General features: G+C 39.0%; 1 protein-coding gene and 1 pseudogene across 5 annotated transcripts in view; one reads left to right on the forward strand and one right to left on the reverse strand.

Annotated features, from left to right (window-relative positions):
• The window catches only part of AKAP7 (A-kinase anchoring protein 7), a 139,399-nt gene that overhangs the window by 84,183 nt on the left and 31,586 nt on the right, over positions 1–23,630 (reverse strand). For all 5 annotated transcript variants that reach the window (XM_065888879.1, XM_065888876.1, XM_065888880.1 and 2 more), the window contains one exon: positions 16,553–16,713. In XM_065888879.1, the coding sequence (XP_065744951.1) occupies positions 16,553–16,713 (161 nt within the window). The remainder of the gene's footprint in view (positions 1–16,552; positions 16,714–23,630) is intronic.
• Positions 12,157–13,120, forward strand: LOC136132297 (ubiquitin-like domain-containing CTD phosphatase 1 pseudogene; annotated as a pseudogene).

The following is a 23,630-nucleotide window of genomic DNA, read 5'->3' on the forward strand; positions in this document are numbered from 1 at the left end:
TAGCAAATACATCAGATATCCTTCAAAAGTCATCTACGAATGCTCCCTAAATAATATAATTCACCTCATATTTATAAAGAAGCAAATTGTCTGAAGAACAATTTCTTAATGTATATTTTAAACACAAGGAGACTTAGCTGTATAAAAGAACATCAAAATGAATAATAAAGAGACAATACATTTATAATCCTAAGTAATACAATTTTATCTATTTTTAACTTTTTATTTTTTGTATTTATTCAATTCCTTCCCATACCTGAAAAGAAGAAGTGTAACTGGAGCATACTGAGGGAGAAGAGAGAAGCAGGTTAAGACAGGAGACCTCAGCAGGACACCAGAACACAAGGATACCGTGGGCCATAGCAAGGAGTCTGGAAAGTTGTGATAGACAGCTATACCCAGCTATACTCAGAGTCATTCTGGCAGATGAAGAGTCAAAGATTTCACTATGCTTACAAACTGCTGGAGCAGAGTATACGAGGCTACTGTCAAAGAAGTCAAGGGATTTCAAGAAAAGGAACAGTTGTAATGGTAGTAGTGGGGGGGGGGGTAATTGTTATTATTATTATTATTATTATTACTAATGATAATAGCTATCATCTAACACTGTACATGTGCCAAACACTATACCAAAGCACTTCATGTATATTATCTCATTTTGTTTTGAGAATAGTTTCTATTACATTTGTTTTACAAATAAGGAAATTAAGTAAGGAATTAGATAGATTGCTTAAAGTCACTCAGCTGGTCACAGGCTGCGTTGTGGGTCAGGGAGCAGGCCGGCAATCAGCTCTGACGGACCCCACAGCTCACTGTGAGCCAGGATGGTTGGACGGCTGTGCTCACAGGGCTGCAGCAAGAGAGCGAACAAAGCCCTCAATGCCCAAGAGGAAATATTCAGACAACAGCAGAAAGGAGAGGTAGAGGGTAACAAAACCTGACACCACGAACCACCAATAAAAAAAAGGCTTTTGTGTGAGGGCAAAACAGGGACAAAGCAAGAAACAACTAAGAGAAAGTGGGTGACGTTTCTGGGTCCCGTGGTGTGAGGCATTTGGTGCACCAAGGAAGCTATGATCTCGGACTGGAGCCGGGCTTCAGCTTAGGCTGGAAGGTACAGGGGGTGCTCCCAGACACTGGTTAGGAGTCCTGTTGTTCATTTACAGTGTAACAGACCAGCATAGTGATTATGAACACAGGATCTGGTGGGAGTGGCAAGATGGGTGAAGGAGGTCAAAAGATGCAAACTGCCACTTATTAAAAAAATAAGTCCTGGGGATGTAATGTACACCATGCTGCCCATACTTAATAATACTGTCTTGCATATTTGAAGGCTGTTAAAAGAGTAAATCTTGAACATTCTCATCACAAGAAAAAAAATTTTATAACTATGTGTGCTGACGGATGTTAACTAGATTTATTGTGGTGATCATTTTGCAGTACATACAAATATCAAATCATTATGTTGAACCCCAGAAACAAATATAATGTTATAAATCAATTATAGCTCAATTTTAAAAAATCTAACAAGAGGGGAATAGTAAAATAAATTATAATGCAAGCAAATATTACACAACCAGTAAAAGTAATGCTTTCGGAGACTGTTTCATGACAATGATAATGGTAGCTAACATTTCTTAACTGGGCATTTATTCTGTATCAAATATTCTTCTTTATGTAGACTGTATATCACACATACGTCACAATAAATAATACCGTTAAAAAAAGAACACAGGTTTGTCACTTCACACCTCACGATACTGCAGTGCTTATGTTCAAGTGACCCTAATTTTACTTAATAATGGCCTCAAAGTGCCAGAGGAGTGACACTGGCAATTCAGATACGCCAAAGAGAAGCCGTAAAGTGCTTCCCTGAAGTGAAGAGATGAAATTTCTCTGCCAAGCAAAGTAAGAAAATCATACGCTGAGATCTACGTAGATCCATGTGTCTTCTCTTCAACATCCCTGGTGGAAAGTCCAGGTTATTTGTGAGAAGACAGTAGAGAAGGAGGGAGAAGTAGAGTGCAGATCAAAAGGTTTCCAAAAAAAAGGAGCTGCAAGGAATATTCTATACAACCTCAGCATCTTCTAGCTTTTCTGGGTGGCTGACAGAGTCTTGGTACTCCAGCAGAGGGTTAGGCCTGAGTCTCTGAGGTGGGAGAGAAGAGTTCAGGACATTGGTCCACCAGAGACCTCCTGGCCCCATGTAATATCAAACAGCGAAAGCTCTCCCAGAGATCTCCATCTCAATGCTAAGACCCAGCTCCACTCAACGACCAGCAAGCTACAGTGCTGGACATTCTATGCCAAACAGCTAGCAAGACAGGAACACAACCCCACCCATTAGCAGAGAGGCTGCCTAAAATCATAATAAGTTCACAGACACCCCAAAACACAACACCAGACGTGGTCCTGCCCTCCAGAAAGACAAGATCCAGCCTCATCCACCAGAACACAGGCACCAGTCCCCTCCAAGAGGAAGCCTACACAACCCACTGAAACAAACTTACCCACTGGGGACAGACACCAAAAACAAAGGGAACTACGAACCTGCAACCTGCAGAAAGGAGACACCAAACACAGTAAGCTAAGCAAAATGAGAAGACAGAGAAATACACAGCAGATGAAGGAGCAAGGTAAATCTCACCAGACCAAACAAATGAAGAGGAAATAGTCTACCTGAAAAAGAATTCAGAGTAATGATAGCAAAGATGATCCAAAATCTTAAAAACAGAATGGAGGAAATACACGAAACGTTAACAAGGACCTAGAAGAAGAGCAAACAAACAATGATGAACAACACAATAAATGAAATTTAAAACTCTCTAGAAGGAATCAATAGCAGAATAACTGAGGCAGAAGAATGGATAAGTGACCTGGAGGATAAAATACTGGAAATAACCACTGCACAGCAGAATAATGAAAAAAAAAATGAAAAGAATTGACGACAGTTTCAGAGACCTCGGGGACAACATTAAACGCACCAACATTCAAATAATAGGGGTCCCAGAAGAAGAGAAAAAAAAGGAACTGAGAAAATATTTAAAGAGACTGTAGTTGAAAACTTCCCTAATACGGGAAAGGAAATAGTCAATCAAGTCCAGGAAGCACAGAGAGTCCCATACAGGATAAATTCAAGGAGAAACATGCCAAGACACATATTAATCAAACTATCAAAAATTAAATACAAAGAAAAAATATTAAAAGCAGCAAAGGAAAAGCAACAAATAACGTACAAGGGAATCCCCATAAGGTTAACAGCTGATCTTTCAGCAGCAACTCTGCAAGCCAGAAGGGACTGGCAGGACAAATTTAAAGTGATGAAAGGGAAAAACCTACAACCAAGATTACTCTGCTCAGCAAGGATCTCATTCAGATTCAATGGAGAAATTAAAACCTTTACAGATAAGCAAAAGCTAAGAGAATTCAGCGCCACCAAATCAACTTTACAACAACTCCTAAAGGAACTTCTCTAGGCAGGAAACACAAGAGAAGGAAAAGACCTACAATAACAAACCCAAAACAATTAAGAAAATGGTAATAGGAACACACATATCAATAACTACCTTAAATGTAAATGGATTAAATGCTCCAACCAAAAGACATAGACTGGTTGAATGGATACTAAAACAAGACCCATATATATGCTGTCTACAGGAGGCCGACGTCAAACCTAGGGCCACATACAGACTGAAAGTGAGGGTATGGAAAAAGATATTCCATGCCAATGGAAATCAAAAGAAAGCTGGAGTGACAAAACAGACTTTAAAATAAACACTATCACAAGAGACAAAGAAGGACACTACATAATGATCAAGGGATCAATCCAAGAAAAAGATATAACAATTGTAAATATTTATGCACCCAAAACAGGAGCACCTCAATACTTAAGGCAACTGCTAACAGCCATAAAGGGGGAAATGGACAGTAACACAATCATAGTAGGGGACTTTAAGACCCCACTTTCACCAATGGACAGATCATCCAAAATGAAAATAAATAAGGAAACACAAGCTTTAAATGACATATTAAACAAGATGGACTTAACTGATATTTATAGGACATTCCATCCAAAAGCAACAGAATATACTTTCTTCTCAAGTGCTCATGGAACCTTCTCCAGGACAGATAATATCTTGGGTGACAAATCAAGCCTTGGTTAATTTAAGAAAACTGAAATCATATCAAGTACCTTTTCTGACCACAAGGCTATGAGACTAGACATCAATTACAGGAAAAAAATCTGTAAAAAATACAAACACATGGAGGCTAAAATCTACAGTACTAAACAACCAACAGATCACTGAAGAAATCAAAGAGGAATTCAAAAAATACCTAGAAACAAATGACAATGAAAACACGATGACCCAAAACCTATGGGATACAGCAAAAGCAGTTCTAAGAAGGAACTGTACAGCAATACAATCCTACCTCAAGAAACAAGTAACATCTCAAATAAACAACCTAACCTTACATCTAAAGCAATTAGAGAAAGAAGAACAAAAAAACCCCAAAGTTAGCAGAAGGAAAGAAATCATACAGATCAGATCAGAAATAAATGAAAAAGAAATGAAGGGGGGACTTCCCTGGCGGTGCAGTGGTTAAGAATCCACATGCCAATGCAAGGGACACGGGTTCGAGCCCTGATCCAGGAAGATCCCACATGCCGCAGAGCAACTAAGCCCATGTGCCATAATTACCGAGCCTGTGAGCAACAACTACTGAGCCCGGGAGCCACAACTACTAGAGCCCACGTGCCTAGAGCCGGTGCTCCACAACAAGAGAAGCCATTGCCATGAGAAGCCCATGCACCGCAAGAAGGAGTGGACCCCACTTACCGCAACTAGAGAAATCCTGCACACAGCAATGAAGACCCCATGCAGCCAAAAATAAATAAGTTAAATTAAAAAAAGAAATGAAGGAAACAATAGCAAAGATCAATAAAACTAAAAGCTGGCTCTTTGAGAAGATAAACAAAATTGATAAACCTTTAGCCAGACTCATCAAGAAAAAAAGGGAGAAGACTCAAATCAATAGAACTAGAAATGAAAAAAGAGAAGTAACAACTGACACTGCAGAAATGCAAAGGATCATGAGAGATTACAACAAGCAACTCTATGCCAAGAAAACGGACAACCTGGAAGAAATGGACAAATTCTTAGTAAAGCACAACCTCCCAAGACTGAACCAGGAAGAAATAGAAAATATAAACAGGCCAATCACAAGCACTGAAGTTGAAACTGTGATTAAAAATCTTCCAACAAACAAAAGCCCAGGACCCAGGCTTCACAGGCGAATTCTATCAAACATTTAGAGAAGAGCTAACACCTATCCTTCTCAAACTCTTCCAAAACACAGCAGAGGGAGGAACACTCCCAAACTCACTCTGCAAGGCCACCATCACCCTGATACCAAAAATGGACAAAGATGCCTCAAAAAAAGAAAACTATGATGAACATAGATGCAAAAATCCTCAACAAAATACTAGCAAACAGAATCCACAGCTCATTAAAAGGATCATACACCATGATCAAGTGGGGTTTATCCCAGGAATGCAAGGATTCTTCAGTATATGCAAATCAATAAATGTGATAAACCATATTAACAAATTGAAGGAGAAAAACCATACGATAAACTCAATAGATGCAGAAAAAGCTTTCGACAAAATTCAACACCTATTTATGATAAACACTTTCCAGAAAGTAGGCATAGAGGGAACTTACCTCAACATAATAAAGGCCATATATGACAAACCCACAGCCAACAACGTTCTCAATGGTGAAAAACTGAAACCACTTCCACTAAGATCAGGAACAAGCCAAGGCTGCCCACTCTCACCACTATTATTCAACATAGTTTTGGAAGTTTTAGCCACAGCAATCAGAGAACAAAAAGAAATAAAAGGAATCCAAATCAGAAAAGAAGTAAAACTGTCACTGTTTGCAGATGACATGATACTATACATAGAGAATCCCAAAGATACTACCAGAAAACTACTAGAGCTAATCAATGAATTTGGTAAAGTAGCGGGATATAAAATTAATGCACAGAAATCTCTTGCATACACTAATGATGAAAAATCTGAAAGAGAAATTAAGGAAACACTCCCATTTACCTCTGCAATAAAAAGAATAAAATACCTAGGAATAAACCTACCTAAGGAGACAAAAGACCTGTATGCAGAAAACTGTAAGACACTGATGAAAGAAATTAAAGATGATACAAACAGATGGAGAGATATACCATGTTCTTGGACTGGAAGAATCAACACTGTGAAAATGAATATACTACCCAAAGCAATCTACAGATTCAATGCAATTCCTATCAAACTACCAGTGGCATTTTTTACAGAACGAGAAAAAAACATTTCACAACTTGTATGGAAACACAAAGGACCACAAATAGCCAAAGCAATCTTGAGAAAGAAAAACAGAGCTGGAGGAATCAGGCTCCCTGACTTCAGACTATACTACGAAGCTACAGTAATCAAGACAGTATGGTACTGGCACAAAAACAGAAATATAGATCAATGCAACAGGATAGAAAGACCAGAGATAAACCAACAAACATACGGTCACCTTACTGTTTTTAAAGGAGGCAAGAATATACAATGGAGAAAACAGCCTCTTCAATAAGTGGTGCTGGGAAAACTGGACAGCTACATATAAAAGAATGAAATTAGAACACTCCCTAACACCATACACAAAAATAAACTCAACATGGATTAAAGACCTAACTGCAAGGCCAGACACTATAAAACTCTTTTCTGTTGTTTTTTGTTTTTGTTTTTTTGCAGTACGCAGGCCTCTCACTGTTGTGGCCTCTCTCATTGTGGAGCACAGGCTCCGGATGCACAGGCTCAGCAGCCGTGGCTCATGGGCCCAGCTGCTCCGCAGCATGTAGTATCTTCCCGGACCGGGGCACGAACCCGTGTCCCCTGCATCAGCAGGCAGACTCTCAACCACTGCGCCACCAGGGAAGCCCACTATAAAACTCGTAATGGAAAACACAGGCAGAACACTCTATGACATAAATCACAGCAAGATCCTTTTAGACCCACCTCCTAGAGAAATGGAAATAAAAACAAAAATAAACAAATGGGACCTAATGAAACTTAAAAGCTTTTGCACAGCAAAGGAAACCATAAACAAGATAAAAAGACAACCCTCAGAATGGGAAAAAATATTTGCAAGTGAAGCAGCTGACAGAGGATTAATCTCCAAAATATACAGGCAGCTCATGCAGCTCAATATCAAAAACACAAAGAACCCAATCCAAAAATGGGGAGAAGATCTAAATAGACATTTCTCCAAAGAAGATTTACAGATTGCCAACAAACACATGAAAGGATGCTCAATGTCACTAATCATTAGAGAAATACAAATCAAAACTACAATGAGGAATTTCCTGGTGGCACAGTGGTTAAGAATCCACCTGCCAATGCAGGGGTCGTGGGTTCAAGCCCTGGTCCAGGAAGATCCCACATGCCGTGGAGCAACTAAGCCCGTGAGCCACAGTTACTGAGTCTGCGCTCTAGAGCCCGTGAGCCACAGCTACTGAGCCCGCATGCCACAACTACCGAAGCCCGCGCGCCACGCCTGGAGCCCGTGTTCCGCAGTAAGAGAAGCCGCCACAATGCGAAGCCCACACACCGCAGCAAAGAGTAGCCCCCGCTCACTGCAACTAGAAAAAGCCCGTGTGCAGCAATAAAGACCCAATGCAGCCAAAAATTAATTAATTAATTAATTTTTTTAAAAAAACTACAATGAGGTGTCACCTCACACCGGTCAGAATGGCCATCATCAAAAAATTTACAAACAATAAATGCTGGAGAGGGTGTGAAGAAAAGGGAACCCTGTTGTGCTGTTAGTGGGAATGTAAATTGATACAGTCACTATGGAGAACGGTATGGAGTTTCCTTAAAACACTAAAAATAGAACTACCAGAGGACCCAGCAATCCCACTACTGGGCATATACCCTGAGAAAACCATAATTCAAAGAGTCTTTTACCACAATGTTCATTGCAGCTCTATTTACAACAGCCAGGACATGGAAGCAACCTAAGTTTCCACTGACAGATGAATGGATAAAGAAGATGTGGCACACATATACAATGGAATATTGCTCAGCCATAAGAAGGAACGAAACTGAGTTATTTGTAGTGAGGTGGATGGACCTCAAGTCTCTCATACAGAGTGAATTAAGTCAGAAAGAGAAAAACAAATACCGTATGCTAACACATATATATGGAATCTAAAAAAAAAAAAGGGTTCTGAAGAACTTAGGGGCAGGACAGGAAAAAAGACACAGACATAGGGAATGGACCTGAGGACACGGGAAGGGGAGAAGGGTAAGCTGGGACGAAGTGACAGAGTGGCATGGACATATATACACTACCAAATGTAAAATAGATAGCTAGTGGGAAGCAGCCTCATAGCACAGGGAGATCAGCTCGGTGCTTTGTGACCACCTAGAGGGGTGGGATAGGGAGGGTGGGAGGGAGACGCAAGAGGGTGGAGATATGGGGATATATGTATATGTATAGCTGATTCACTTTTTTTTTTTTTTTTTTTTTTTTCACTTTTTTATACAGCAGAAACTAGCACACCATTTTAAAGCAATTATACTCCAACAAAGATGTTAAAAAAAAAAAAGGAACAAAGAATATGGAGCCAGACTGCCTGGATTTGCGTCCTGGCTTTACCACTTACTAACAAATTATTTAGCCTCTTTGTGCCTCAGATTCCCAACTGTAAAACGGGGGTGATGACAATCATCCCTGTCTCACATAGTTGTTAAGACTGAAAGGGTTAACATTTGTAAGATGATTAGAATAATATCCAGCATAAAGTAAATCCATTTAAGTGTTTGATTGAAAATCAAGTAAAATAAAAGATATAGGGAATATGCCACCCCAAAATGTGCCACTTGGGCATAAGACATATTTTGAGCTAGAGACAAAGAGAATCAATAGATGCAAAAAGAAACTTTCCCAGAGCTTCCCTTGTCTGACCAAAAGCAGACACTTGTGAAAAACGAGGACTGCCAAAAGCCCCCTCTCCTGGGGAATTTGTATGGCCAAGGCGGACCTATACACACAAACCTTACTCCATTAGAGGCCCCCCCCAGTCTGCCCGCCCTGAAAGCTTAAAACCCTTTTCCTTTGTCTTGTCACTTCTCTACAAATTTATTATTCTTCTGTTAAGATGCTATATGAGCCCACATTCTAGCCACCCCCGTGAGTTACTCTTCATTGAGGTTTCACCCATGTGATGTGTACTGGACACATTACTAAACCTTTGCTTTTCCCTTGTTAATCTGTTGTCAGTCTAAGTCTACAGGGTCCCTGGGGGAGAATCTAGGAGGGTAGAAGGAAAAACAATTTGTCCCTATACGGGACAATGGAAAAGGTAAAAAGAGAGGTGAGAGGGGAGAAGTATGAGGATTTGTGCCTGAGGGCCTGCACAGAGGCAGGGTGTGCGACAAGAGGCTCTGAGGGCCCTCTAGGGAGTGGGGCTGTGATTCAGACATTCTGGCTGGGGAGAAAAGCTTGTCTTTGCTTAGTTCTAAATGATGTGTGGCTAAGGTGTGCTGATGTCTCTGAAGACAGCTTAGTCCAGCCATTACGGGGAAGGGTCAGCAGGCTGCTGGGATGCCCATCTGACTGTGGTGGTTAGAAGTGCAAAAGCAGAACAGTTTAGAAAAAGGCCCGAAGATACCAGCAACTGAACAGAATCCCCACAAGGAGCAGAAACACAGGGCATATACTCTCCATCTTTTGGGGAACATGACGGTCATAATAAGAGAAAGAGTAATGTTCAAATGAACACCCTGAAAACCTTTCATTTTTCCTTTTATGAGATAAATGCACTTGGAATCTTTTATCATGCTAAACAAGCACATTATTCTCATTTCAAAAAAAAAGATTTGCAAGGACTATTATAATCCCAGCAGGCTAAATTTTTAGCAACCTCTCAATCTAATACACTTCTTAACAAAATTACATTTCACACAAAAAAAATGAATGAAATCACATTCATTTCTATGCAAAAAGCTTCCAGTGCAATTTCATCACTGTGAAATGTGGAGAAATGACATGTAAATGCCTAATTTTCAATACCTTCTTAGCTCTATGAGCTGTTGTGTACTGCTTGGAAAGCAGAAGGTGATTTTTATTCTGGAAAAACAGGATCACTCAAGGTCAAGGTAGTAGGCTGAGACACAGTCTTGGCTGCTGTATACCAGCTCCCTCAAGTGGCTACCACCATAAACCTACATGAACACAGTGCGCAAAAATGGGCGTGGTCTCTTTTTGTTTCTATTTTCATTACACTAGGAGGTGGATCGAAAAAGATCTTGCTGTGATTTATGTCAGAGAGTGTTCTTCCTATGTTTTCCTCTAAGAGTTTCATAGTGTCCAGTCTTACATTTAGGTCTCTAATCCATTTCGAGTTTATTTTTGTGTATGGTGTTAGGGAGTGTTCTAATTTCATTCTTTTATATGTAGCTATCCAGTTTTCCCAGCAGCACTTATTGAAGAGACTGTCTTTTCTCCATTGTATATTCTTGCCTCCTTTATCAAAGATAAGGTGACCATATGTGTGTGGGTTTAGCTCTGGGCTTTCAATCCTGTTCCATTGATCTATATTTCTGTTTTTGTGCCAGTACCATACTGTCTTGATTACTGTAGCTTTGTAGCACAGTCTGAAGTCAGGGAGCCTGATTCCTCCAGCTCCTTTTTCCCTTCTCAAGATTGCTTTGGCTATTCGTGGTCTTTTGTGTTTCCATATAATAGCCAGGAAACGGAAGCAACCTAAATGTCCACTGACAGAGGAAGGAATAAAGAAGATGTGGGGGCTTCCCTGGTGGCACAGTGGTTGAGAGTCTGCCTGCCGATGTAGGGGACACAGGTTCGTTCTCCAGTCCAGGAAGATACCACATGCCACGAAGCGGCTGGGCCCATGAGCCACGGCCGCTGAGCCTGTGCATCCAGAGCCTGTGCTCCACAACAGGAGAGGCCACAACAGTGAGAGGCCCATGTACCGCAAGAAAAAAAAAAGAAGATGTGGTACATTTATACAATGGAATATTATTCAGTCATAAAAAAGGGTGAAATAATTCCATTTACAGCAACATGCATGGACCTAGAGATTGTCATACTGAGTGAAGTCAGACAAAGAAAGACAAATACCATACGATATCACTTATATGTGGAATCTAAAAAAATGGTACAAATGAACTTACTTACAAAACAGAAATGGAGTCACAGATTTAGAAAACAAACTTATTGTTACCAAGTGGGAAAGAGGTGGGGAGGGATAAATTGGGAGATTGGGATTGACATATACACACTACTATATATAAAATAGATAACTAATCTTTACAAAGGCTGCAAATGAACTTATCTACAAAACAAACAGAGTTACAGATGTAGAAAATAAACTTATAGTTACGGGGTGGGGGAGGGATAAACTGGATTCACACATACACACTACTATATATAAAACAGGTAACTAATACCTACTGTATAGCACAGGGAACTCTACTCAATACTCTGTAATGGCCTATACGGGAAACGAACCTAAAAAAGAGTGGATATATGTATATCAGGTTCATTTTGCTGTACACCTAAAACTAACACAACGTTGTAAATCAACTATATCCCAATAAAAATTATTAAAGAAAAAAAAGATGGGCGTGGTCTCTTCAGTCCACAGGCATCTACCAAAAATAACAGTTACTAACTCATCAATTCAGACTATTAGTTCAAAATGCGTAATAATTTTCTTCAATATTACACATTAATTCTAAATTACTCTTTACCCTGTAAATTTTCAATGAGTTCAAATATTAGTATCTAAAATTCAGTCCTTTTTTTGTAACAACTGTGAAATATTTTAAGAATTTGTTTCTTTTAACTTGAAAATTGAAAAACTCTATGAAAATTAGGTAAATCAGACTATTCATGAACTATAATTTTCAACTATTTTTCAAGTTAGTTTCACTTCATAACATATACTTAAACTTAACTTCTTTATCAACACTTTAATAATTAAAGTTATGTTCTTTAAAAATTTTTCCTGGGCTGCTGCCGGTTCCGCCGCGCTCCAGGTATCTTTTTCTGAATGCAAGCTGCCTCATCGTATGTTTCAAGGATGGCTCCTCCTATCATTGTAAAATGGGGTAGACAGGAATATTCAGTGACCACACTTTCAGAAGATGATACTGTGCTAGATCTCAATTTCTCAAGACCCTTACGGGAGTGTTACCAAAATGTCAGAAGTTACTTTGACTCAAAGTTAAAGGCAAACCTGCAGAAAATTATGTTAAGCTTGGAGCTCTCAAACTGAAACCAAATACTAAAATCATGATGATGGGAACTCATGAGGAGAGCTTGGAAGATGCCTCAGGTCCACCTCCTGACAATGATGATGTTGTTAACGACTCTGATATTGAAGATAAAGTAGTTGAAGCAGAAAATAGGGAGGAAAACCTACTGAAAATTTCCCACAGCGTAAAAGAGTACAAAGTGGAAATTTTCAATCCTCCCAGGGAAGGGAAAAAACCTTTGGTACTAGGTGTTGATTATATATTATTTGACCATAGTCTCTTGTGCAGATACTGGGATAGAATTAATGTGGCCATATCTTCATGAATTCCTAACATCTGCGTATGAGGATTATGACATTGTTATCTGATCTGAAGTGGATTGAAGCTAAAATGAAAGAGCTGGGAGTGAGTACAAATGCAAATTACAAGATTATCTTCATGTTGGACAGTGCTGCTATGGTAACAGGAGAGGATTAATAGATGTAAAGCCTCTTGGTGTTATATGGGGAAAGTTTTCAGAGTTTTACAGCAAAAAAACCCATCATGTTTGATGACATAGGAAGAAATTTTCTAATGAACCTACAGAATGGACTAAAGCTAAGAACTTTTATGAAAGCACACCTAAATCGCGATAAAGACAAAGAACTTTTAAAATTAACCCAGTACCTCAAGGAAATAGCAAAGTTAGATGACTTTTTGGACCTAAATCACAAATACTGGGAAAGGCATCTCTCAAAGAAGCAAGGACAGCAGTTACAAGCTATACTGGCAGTTACTGAAGATGCCTGAGATCCATGAATTTCTTTTCGCTTTTATGCTAAAGATCATTATGATAGTGCTGGACATTGCAGTAAATACCAGACTGCTTATACTTGGTCTTCCAGTTTTCTGTAAATTTAATTTTATATTTTTTGAAGATCACAGCGATATGCAAAAAAAAAAAAAGAAAACCTTTTTCCCCCTGTATGAATATACTGTAACTCCTGAAAAACATTTTCTCCAGCATAGAGTACTGAGTTTTTTTCCACACACACACACACACACACACACACACACACACACAAAAAGTGGACAAAAACGTATACTTAACAATGTCATTTTGTGACCTTGGAAACAAGTATGTCTTGTGTTTTTGTCTCACTGTGTTTTTATCTAAGCCCAAACCCAATCTGAAAATACTATTTTTAAAACCAAAATAAGAAAAGTTTTTAGTAAGAAACCTAGTTTGGTATGCTTAAAACCACTGAGAGTTTTTCTTATTCCTTTGTCATAAACACAATTTCTCTTATTACTTCACTACTTAACATCTCTAAATTCTGAGCTGTCTCAGTTTGGTGTGTATGTGTGTCAGTGTTCTTTAAGCAAAACTGGAAAATGTCTGCTCTGATAGATATGTCATAGTGTGACAAACAGGAAACATGAGAATGAGGAATGAAACTAAGGAACAAGAGTGTGTTTCTTTGTGCTAGCCAAGTAGAAGCACTCCTGCCTAAAACCACTGTCCTAAAAGCAGTTAAAGGCAGTACATTTTGAAATGGGACGTATCACTGGTTCAGCCCTAAAAAGCATGAACAAAAAGTTTTTGTCCTGTTCCAGCTCTGTCTTCTCTAAGTGCAAACACTGTGTTGCAGTGAAAATATCTAGCCATAAGATTAAAAAGAAAAATTTATTTGCAATGCTTATGCCTGTAGATATGTAATATGACCACTGTTTTGTGTTGACAGTATTGCTTTATACAGTTTTCTATCTGAAAGGAATCTGATTCTTTCAAATAAATACGGTACGTATTGTTCTTACGGGGACTATTTCAGTGATGTAAACAATAAATTCCTTTCCTTAAAAAAAAAATTTCCTTCTTTCGATTAAGTCAACTAGCTCTGCCTCCTTTATGTTGAACAAATAAGAGTTTAATATTCTTGTATAAGCATACACATATACATAGTTTATAACAATGATCTAAGAAATGTATTACCCTGGTCAATGGAATATATTCTTCTGAAAGTTGTAATATATTTAAAAAGTTTATAAAATATGACACAAAAACAAATGACATTATTTTACTGATCCTGTTGGACTAAAGCAATACTAATCCTGAGGCATTCTTTTAAAAATAAATCTAATGAAGTAAAATATTAACAAAAATTCCATGTATTGCACATCTGGACTATCTGAACCCTACACAAATTGAGGCTCAACTAAACTTCACTGAAATTTTCCATATACATATTCAAATATTTAGATTTCTTATAAAACTGCATAAAAACTATAATCCAGGGAATTCCCTGGCGGTCCAGTGGTTAGGACTCCGTGCTTCCACTGCAGGGGGCACGGGTTCGATCCCTGGTGGGGAACTAAGATCCCACATGCTGCAGGACGCAGCTAAAAAAAATTAAAAACTAAAAAACATAATCCAAAACAATATACACACAAAATTAAAAGCAAGTGATTATATGAGTAGACAGAGTGCCATTCTATTTTCCATTTCTTGTAATGTTTTGTTTAAACATTTAGAAAAGAATATATATTTTTAAGAAACAGTCTCTGGCATCCAGAAAGGAATTACAGGGGCAGTGGCCTTTTCTAAAATGACAAACCAACACCCTTGAGCTCAGAGTCATGCTAAAGCTGGTGAGATTTCACATTCCTCACCACACAATGGCTCTTTCATCAATACTGGGAACTGCCTTTGTGAGAATATTGCTAAGAATGGATGGAATTCTCAATGTTGCAAGCACCCATTGAATTATTTAAAAGAACAATGAATGAATGCCTAATTAGAAATGTTTCTTGAGCTCAGACATATTTATATTACAAAAGGAAAGACCTGAATCTAGCATTTTCTCCAGAGCATTTCAGGATGAACAGATTAAGTCTGTTAACTGAAGGCATGGGTTCCCAAATGCTTTGCCATCAAAACTGTTAGAGTTGCCTTCTCCTAGGCCAACTAATGATTTTAAATCCTACTTGACTCATGACTATTGTTTAATTGCTTGCTTGTTTGTTGTTTATACATACTTTGCTCCACAAAAGAAAAACTTAACCAACAATGAAATGAAATCTGATCCTCATGCCTCCCTCACCCCTAAAGAGGTGCATTTTTGAATGGGCAACTAAAAACTGCATAAAGACAATATATTAAGTTTTTTAAAAAGTATGTCTCAAAAGATCTCATACAATATGATATCCTTTTTATAAGATTAAAACCAATTAAAAATACATATACTAAAAAAAAAAAAAAAAAAAAAATACATATACTTGGGAAGAATACAAGGAAATAAACCCTGACCTCAGGATGATGGTTAGCTTAAAATGAAGGAAGGCCAAAGGATAGATTAATGAAAAGGACAATATGGTTAGTTTACTACCAAGGTCCTAGCTTTTGTTTTGGGTGGTGGATTCCCAGATGATTATGATATTATTTTAAGACAGATAAACAGATAGATAAAAATAAACCCAGCACGGAGCAATGATGAGACTGTGTTATGAATCAAGGATTATTGAACCTGAAATGAGATGACATGAAACGATCTGGCACAAGATGAGAGGAAATGAAAATAAAAATTGTTTCATTAACAGTTGTTTTACTAACACCCAAACTATGATCCCTGGATCATCTTTAAAAAGCACTCATCCCGGTTGTATGATTTTCTGCTTCTATTTCCCTGACATTTTCAACTGTGCTGCACAAAGCAATGTGCTCTCCAATGGATGTGAGACCGTCTGCCACCACCAGTGGACTTTCTGCTCATAGAGCAGTACCTAAACAGGAAGGTAAAAAGGTAGCACAGAGAAAAATGCTGCTGATTCACCTACTGATTCTCCGGAATGGAACTGACAATGCCCACAAGCCTCCAAATAGGCAACTGGTGATTCTTATTAATTCATTCAATACTTACTAAATGCCAACTACATGTCAAATGTCATGATAAGCGTTGGATCCTTCACACTTATGATTAGGACAGTCCTAACAAATACTTGATCCAGTCCATCATCTTCCAGAATCAACATATTCCTCAGGTCAAAGAATCAAGATAACTCTTCCCACCCTTTATTTGGCTACTTCCCTATACAAACAAATGCTGAAGCAGCTCACTTATAAAGTGAGGTTACACTGGCTCCCCAAAATTAAAAGATGTCAAATCTCTATTATAAGACTCGGGAGAAAAAAATTGCTTCTTCAACAGATGAGATTTCATGTAAGTATATCACTGTTTGTTTTACCTGCTATCTCCAAAAGTGGCTTTATGTGATCTCCTTCTGCCAGCTTCACAAATCCAACCTGATTTCCAAAAGTGTCAACCCCTTCAAAGGGCAAAGTCAAAGTTTTTCCTTGGAGGATTTCTTCCACAAATGGTTTTAATTCCAAAAGAGCATCAATACCACTGGTAAGAAATAATATATTTTTCAGTAACATATTAATAAAATATATAAAACCAAATGAGAAACAGTTTTAGAAAGATAAATTAATTTTTATACTTGTACTAATTACTTTAATGCTCAAAATACCTTCAAAATCTAATCCATATGATCAAAATAAAACTAATATTAATTTTTAACAAAATCTGTAGAAGTGAATTAATCTTTACCTAATTATAATTTATTTTATATTAAAGACACAAAAGAAGATATAGTTCACCAAAAGGTTTTTAACCAAGGAAATACTGCATGGACAACTAAAAAAGAATATTACTGACAGTATATTGCAGAAAAACCTAATACCTCCAAAACATTATATTAGATTATGTGAAAGTTCTAGATTCTTGTTAAAAGTACTAATACTTATATAGTATTTACTATTTGTGAGGTACTCTACTAAAATTTAAAATACGTTATCTCTTTAAAATATAATCGTCTCCACAATAAGATAATTTATTATACTTGGGTTCAACCAAAGTGCAATTTACATTTACCAACTACAGCTACGTAAGTTTGTTGTATCTGTTTAGCCTCTATGGGCTAAATAGCCTCTAAGGGCTATTCTGTGTTTCAAATGCATTATTTTTCTTTCTAAAAATAAATGTTTACTATATTAGTGAATTAGACATTATACAGTTTGGAATATTTTGAAAATTAAGATCAATTATTTCCATAGTAAGAGGAGTTTGGTATAGGTACTTTATTATGAGAAAAAAAATAAAATCTCACTAGAGGGCAGCAAATACTCAAAAAAGAAATAAGGACATCATTACATTATGGAGAGGGGTTTAAAACACCCTTCTGGTGAACCACCATTAATTTAAATTATCTTGATCAGCAATTTGTTCACCAGTAGTAATTATGTCAAATATGTGAAAAGAAATTTAGGAATTTTTCTAGATCGTTCATATTTCTAAATTAGTATTCGTATTATAAAATTTTTAACTGATTTTCATCCATAGCTCCCATACTGAGTCTTGTTTCTCTGTCAAAACAATACATAATACTTAAAAACAGCTTTAGAAATGTCAGCATTTCTCGTTGTACCTCTAAATCCACATCCAAAATCCAATCTTGCCTACCTGTATTTATGTTCATCCAAAAAGACACACTTCTGCTATAATACTGTTCTTCACCACACACTGAGTCAAAAGCATGTGAAAACAGATCAGCCACTTCCGGCTCATCTACCGTAAATGAGGGGAATTCAATACACTCATTTTAAATGTAAATCTATATGAAAGTAGGCCACCCTAAAGGTCAGGATTTTTCAGAGACAGTGAATTCTATACCCCATTTTTCTTTAAAGAAATATAGACGATCTAAATTCAGTCCAGTTTTTCAGTTCTTCAGTATCATAAATCAATAAATTTGTCCTAATGAGATGTCACTGGTCACAGAGTGAAAGGAGTCATACTGTCTATTGATAAATATCACTAACTTTCAAATTCTTTTAAATAGAATATCTTTTCAATAACGGTTTATGGAAAGACTTCTTTATGGTAAAATGAATAGAGTACAGGCACGTAGGAAACAATTCTGAAACTAGAGTTCAGACCCAAAGGTTGTACTTAAAACTAAAGTAGGGCAGCGTCTTTGCAAATCAGCATCTGGGCTAACATATTTCTATTCTTTCTTCTGCACTGTGAGGACACAAAGGGTGATACCTACCTGAAGAAATTCATTATTAAAAAATAAATGTTTCTGGGCTTCCCTGGTGGCACAGTGGTTAAGAGTCCGCCTGCAGATGCAGGGGACATGGGTTCGTGCCCCGTTCGGGAAGATCCCACATGCCGCGGAGCGGCTGGGCCTGTGAGCCATGGCCGCTGAGCCTGCGCATCTGGAGCCTGTGTTCCGCAATGGGAGAGGCCACAACAGTGAGAGGCCCGATTACGGCAAAAAAAATAATTAAAAAATATATATGTAAAAAAAATTAAAGTTTTTGCACACTCCATATCCAATCCATTAATCAATACACCTAAAATATGATACTAGACTTAGTAAAGTAAGAATACAGAAGAAGAAACCAACAATATGTGTCTCTAGCATATTATACTGTATAGGATGAAAGGTAAAATTTAAAAATTAGGGACTTAGAAAATCCTTCATATAAACAATGTCTTACCAGGAAATCCAATCAGTTTCACTCTCACTATACAGCTACCCAAAATGAAGCCACACCTTGAATCTCATCATCACCTAAAAGTCGATACTTCTGCCACAAACACTTCCCTGGTTCCCCAAACCAGAAGCAAATCTTCTCTCCTTTGCAATTCCATTAATACTTTACACCAACTGAAACATACCACTTTTTACATTTATCTATTACAGTTACTTGGGTCCGTATGACCTAGTCAACTACCTGGTATAATCCATGAGTACAAGATCCATTCATGGTTCATCTTTATTTTTGCCAAAGCACTTAGCTCAGTACCTAACACATGGTTGGAAATTAATGTTGGTCGAACTGTAAAATACTATCTTGTCTATACAGCAAACTTCAACTATTACTTAGATCTTTCGTTACAACTTAGTCAAGAATAATTGCTAAATTGCAAATATCTGGTCATCATTTTCCAGTAGAACTGTGACTCCCAGTATCATAAAGTAGCATAAGAATGTCACTTTAATCCTTCAAACACAAAGTAGACTTGCTAAATATTTAATTTTTTACACAAAACTGAAATTTGCAAACAGACATTATAAAACATGGCGCTGAATGACTCAGACTGTCACTGCGCTCTGTACTGTAACTCTTTAACAAGTGATGCCACAATTAAGGGCAACACAATGCTTCCTAGTTCAGGACTGTCCCATGTACTGCAGGTGATTTAGTAACACTGAGACCTGCCCATAAATGCCCACGGCACTCCTCAGTAATTGTGACAACCAAAAATACCCCCCAAAATATTTCTAAAAGTCTCCTAGAGGAACTTTCAAGATGGCAGAGGAGTAAGACGTGGAGATCACCTTCCTCCCCACAAATACATCAAAAATACATCTACATGTGGAACAACTCCTACAGAACACCTACTGAACTCTGACAGAAGACCTCAGACTTCCCAGAAGGCAAGAAACTCCCCATGTACCTGGGTAGGGCAAAAGAAAAAAGAAAAAACAGAGACAAAAGAATAGGGACAGGACCTGCACCTCTGGGAGGGAGCCGTGAAGGAGGAAAACTTTCCACACACTAGGAAGCCCCTTCACGGGCGGAGACTGTGAGTGGCAGAGGGGGGAAACTTCAGAGCCACAGAAGAGAGCGCAGCCACAGGGGTGCAGAGGGCAAAGCGGAGAGATTCCCGCACAGAGGATTGGTGCCGACCAGCACTCACCAACCCGAGAGTCTTGTCTGATCACCCGCCGGAGCGGGCGGGGCTGCGAGCTGAGGCTCGGGCTTCGGAGGTCGGATCCCAGGGAGAGGACTGGGCTTGGCTGCATGAACACAGCCTGAAGGGGGGGCTAGTGCGCCACAGCTAGCCGGGAGGGAGTCTGGCGCTGCCAAAGAGGCAAGAGAACATTGTTTCGGGCTGCGTGAGGAGAGGGGATTCCTTCCCCATCTGCCCACAGAAGGCAGAGCACCACCTAAACGAGGTCCAGAGACAAGCACAAGCCGGACCCCAGAGACGGGCATGAAACGTTAATGCTGCTGCTGCAGCCACCAAAAATCCTGTGTGCAAGCACAGGTCACTCTCCACACTCCCCACTGGGAGCCTGTGCAGTCCACCACTGCCAGGGTCCCGGAGACCAGGGACAACTTCCCCGGGAGAACAAATGGCGCGCCTCAGGCTGGTGCAACGTCACGATGGCCTCTACTGCCAGAGGCTCGCCCCGCATTCCAATTATAAATACTGTACCCCTCCCTCCCCCTGGCCTGAATGAGCTAGAGCCCCAATCAGCCACTGCTTTAACCCCATGCTGTATGGGTGGGAACAGATACCTGAGGGCTACCTACATGCAGAGGCGGGTCCAAATCCAAAGCTGAACCCCAGAAACTGTGCAAACAAAGAAGAGAAAGGGAAAGCTCTCCCAGCAGCCTCAGGAGCAGTGGATTAAATCTCCACAATCAACTTGATGTATCCTCTATCTGTGGAATACCTGAATAGACAATGAGTCATCCCAAAACTGAGGAGTTGGATATTGGGAGCAACTGTAGACATGGCGTGTGCTGTCTGCGACAGTTTTGTTTCTGATTTTTATGTTTATCTTAGTGTTTAGCGCTTGTTATCATTGGTGGATTTCTTTACTGGATTGGTTGCTCTCTTTTTCTTTTTACTATTATTATTTTTTTAATAACCTTTCTTTCTTTCCTCCCTTCCTTCCTTCCATCCTTCCTCCCTCCCTCCCTCCCTCCCTCCCTCTATCTCTCTCTCTCTCTTTCTTTCTCACTTTTCTTCTGAGCCATGTGGCTGACAGGGTCTTGGTACTCCGGGCTGGTGTCAGGCCCAAGCCTCCGAGGTGGAAGAGCTGAGTTCAGGACGTTGGTCCACCAGAGACCTCCCGGCTCCACGTAATATCACTCAGCAAGAGCTCTCCCAGAGATCTCCATCTCAACACTAAGACCCAGCTCCACCCAACAGCCGGCAAACTCCAGTGCCGGACACCCCAGGCCAAACAACCGGCAAGACAGGAACCCAACCCCACCCATTAGCAGAGAGGCTGGCTACAATCATATTAACTTTACAGATACCCCCAAACACACCACCAGATGTGGCCATGCCCACCAGAAAGACAATATCCAGCCCCACCCACTATAACACAGGCACCAGTCCCCTCCAACAGGAAGCCTACACAAGCCACTAAACAAGCCTCACCCACTGGGGGCAGACACCAAAAACAACAGGAACTACGAACCTGCAGCCTGCGAAAAGGAGACCCCAAACACAGTAAGTTAAGCAAAATGGGAAGACAGAAAAATATGCAGCAGGTGAAGGAACAAGGTAAAAACCCACCAGACCAAACAAATGAAGAGGAAATAGGCAGTCTACATGAAAAAGAATTCAGAATAACGATAGTAAAGATGATCCAAAATCTTGGAAATAGAATGGAGAAAATACAGGAAACATTTAACAAGGATCTAGAAAACTAAAGAGCAAACAAACAATGATGAAAAACACAATAAATGAAATTAAAAGTTCTCTAAAAGGAATCAATAGCAGAATAACTGAGGCAGAAGAACGGATAAGTGACCTGGAAGATAAAATAGTGGAAATAACTACTGCAGAGCAGAATAAAGAAAAATGAATGAAAAGAATTGAGGACAATCTCAGACACCTCGGGGACAATATTAAATGCACCAACATTTGAATTATAGGGGTCTCAGAAGAAGAAGACAAAAAGAAAGGGTCTGAGAAAATATATGAAGAGATTACAGTTGCAAACTTCCCTAACATGGGAAAGGAAATAGTCAATCAAGTCCAGGAAGCACAGAGAGTCTCATACAGCATAAATCCAAGGAGAAACATGCCAAGACACATAATCAAACTATCAAAAATTAAATACAAAGAAGAAATATTAAGGGCTTCCCTGGTGGCGCAGTGGTTGAGAGTCTGCCTGCTGATGCAGGGGACATGAGTTCGTGCCCCGGTCCGGGAAGATCCCACATGCCGCGGAGCGGCTGGACCCGTGAGCCATGGCCGCTGAACCTGCGCATCCAGAGCCTATGCCCCACAACGAGAGAGGCCACAACAGTGAGAGGCCCGCGTACCGCAAAAAAAAAAAAAAAAAAAAAAAAAAAATTTAAAAGCAGCAAGGGAAAAGCAACAAATAACATACAAGGGAATCCCCATAAGTTTAACAGCTGATCTTTCAGCAGAAACACTGCAAGCCAGAAGGGAGTGGCAGGACATATTTAAAGTGACGAAAGGGAAAAACCTACAACCAAGATTACTCTACTCAGCAAGGATCTCATTGAGATTCAATGGAGAAAGCAAAAGCTTTACAGACAAGCAAAAGCTAAGAGAATTCAGCACCACCAAACCAGCTTTACAACAAATGGTAAAGGAACTTCTCTAGGCACGAAACACAAGAGAAGGAAAGACCTACAAAAACAAACCCAAAACAATTAGAAAATGGTAATAGAAACATACATACCGATAACTACCTTAAATGTAAATGGATTAAATGTTCCAACCAAAAGACACAGATTGGCTGAATGGATACAAAAACAAGACCTGTATATATGCTGTCCCCAAGAGACCCACTTCAGACCTAGGGACACAGAGTGAAAATGAGGGGATGGAAAAAGATATTCCATGCCAGTGGAAATCAAAAGAAAGCTGGAGTAGCAATTCGCATATCAGACAAAACAGACTTTAAAATAAACACTATTACAAGAGACAGAGAAGGACACTACATAATGATCAAGGAATCAATCCAAGAAGAAGATACAACAACTGTAAATATTTATGCACCCAACACAGGAGCACCTAAATACATAAGGCAAATGCTAATAGCCATAAAAGGGGAAATTGACAGTAACAAAATAAAAGTAGGGGACTTTAACACCCCACCTTCACCGACAGATCATCCAAAATGAAAAATAAATAAGGAAACAAAAGCTTTAAATGGCACATTAAACAAGATGGACTTAAATGATATTTATAGGACATTCCATCCCAAAACAACAGAATACACTTTATTCTTAAGTGCTCATGGAACCTTCTCCAGCATAGATCATATCTTGGGTCACAAATCAAGCCTTGGTAAATTTAAGAAAACTGAAATCGTTATCAAGTACCTTTTCCGACCACGAGGCTGAGACTAGATATCAATTACAGGAAAAAGTCTGTAAAAAACACAAACACATGGAGGCTAAATAATACACTACTAAATAACCAAGAGATCACAGAAGAAATCAAAAAATTCCTATAAACACATGACAGTG

The sequence above is a fragment of the Phocoena phocoena genome, chromosome 12 (genome assembly GCF_963924675.1).
Source record: "Phocoena phocoena chromosome 12, mPhoPho1.1, whole genome shotgun sequence".
In the NCBI taxonomy this organism is placed as follows: domain Eukaryota; kingdom Metazoa; phylum Chordata; class Mammalia; order Artiodactyla; family Phocoenidae; genus Phocoena; species Phocoena phocoena.